At 40.9% G+C, this 882-nt stretch overlaps 1 protein-coding gene across 1 annotated transcript in view; it reads left to right on the top strand.

The window, feature by feature from the left end:
* Positions 1–319: 319 nt before the first annotated feature.
* Positions 320–882, top strand: part of rtkn2 (rhotekin 2) — a 10,375-nt gene continuing 9,812 nt past the window's right edge. The window contains exon 1 of the mRNA XM_032540961.1: positions 320–605. Coding sequence (XP_032396852.1) covers positions 399–605 — 207 coding nt within the window. The 5' untranslated portion in view covers positions 320–398. The remainder of the gene's footprint in view (positions 606–882) is intronic.

Raw genomic sequence — 882 nt, forward strand, 5'->3', positions numbered from 1 at the left:
CCCTCCCTGTCGGCGTGTGAGCACTCGGTTTACATCTTTGGGGGTACCGAGGGGACCGTTTATGATATTTATTTTCGAACTGTACTGCCGACCCTGTGCAAATTTTTTACTTTTAGCAATTGTTGGCTTTTTCAGCACAGTTGTATTTACCTATACATGTTTTGTGTCTGTTTTAAGATTGGTTCTTATGTCCTTACCATTAGCGAGTGTAAACTAAAAACCATTGGTTCGTGTAACGTTAACATGATTCTTCATATGCATTACATTTTACACTTTTCTATATTTTCCTGAATAGTTTCCTGATGCTAATAGTTTAATTATTTTTAAATATATGATGAAGATCTTTTGAACGTACTTACTTGTGTATTTACTTCACAATATCGTCACTGCGGCAGAGGATGTGCCACAAATCGAACCACCCTATCCGTTGGAGGGCAGTTGGAGTTGTTGCTAGCGAATGGACAGACAACATGGACGACCCGCGAGGTGTTCAAACTTCCAAGCGGAACGGCAGTTCCAGCTCGTTTTTATCAGCCGGTTCCGCAGTGGCTATGGAGATTAAACGGAAGAAAATTCGACAGAGTACATTATTTCTCCAAACTGAGGTATGGACAAAGCATACTCTATATTCAACGGGCAACGGGATTAACGTTACAGAGTGGTATTGTGTGTTTTGCCGTCAACACTAAATCATGTAATGACATTTCAGTTGACGACGTACGGGGTCCATAGTGCAATAAACACTATGGTGCAACTTCAACAACAACTAGCTATCTTTTTCGGTAGGCTGTGCTCAAATAACTTGTATTGTGTAGCATTCAGATCCCTGGGAAAAAGCTGGATGGGCTAGTTATCAAATAACGTTCCGAGAGTTGCTCCTTA

The sequence above is a fragment of the Etheostoma spectabile genome, chromosome 17 (assembly GCF_008692095.1).
Source record: "Etheostoma spectabile isolate EspeVRDwgs_2016 chromosome 17, UIUC_Espe_1.0, whole genome shotgun sequence".
Classification (NCBI taxonomy): Eukaryota; Metazoa; Chordata; class Actinopteri; order Perciformes; family Percidae; genus Etheostoma; species Etheostoma spectabile.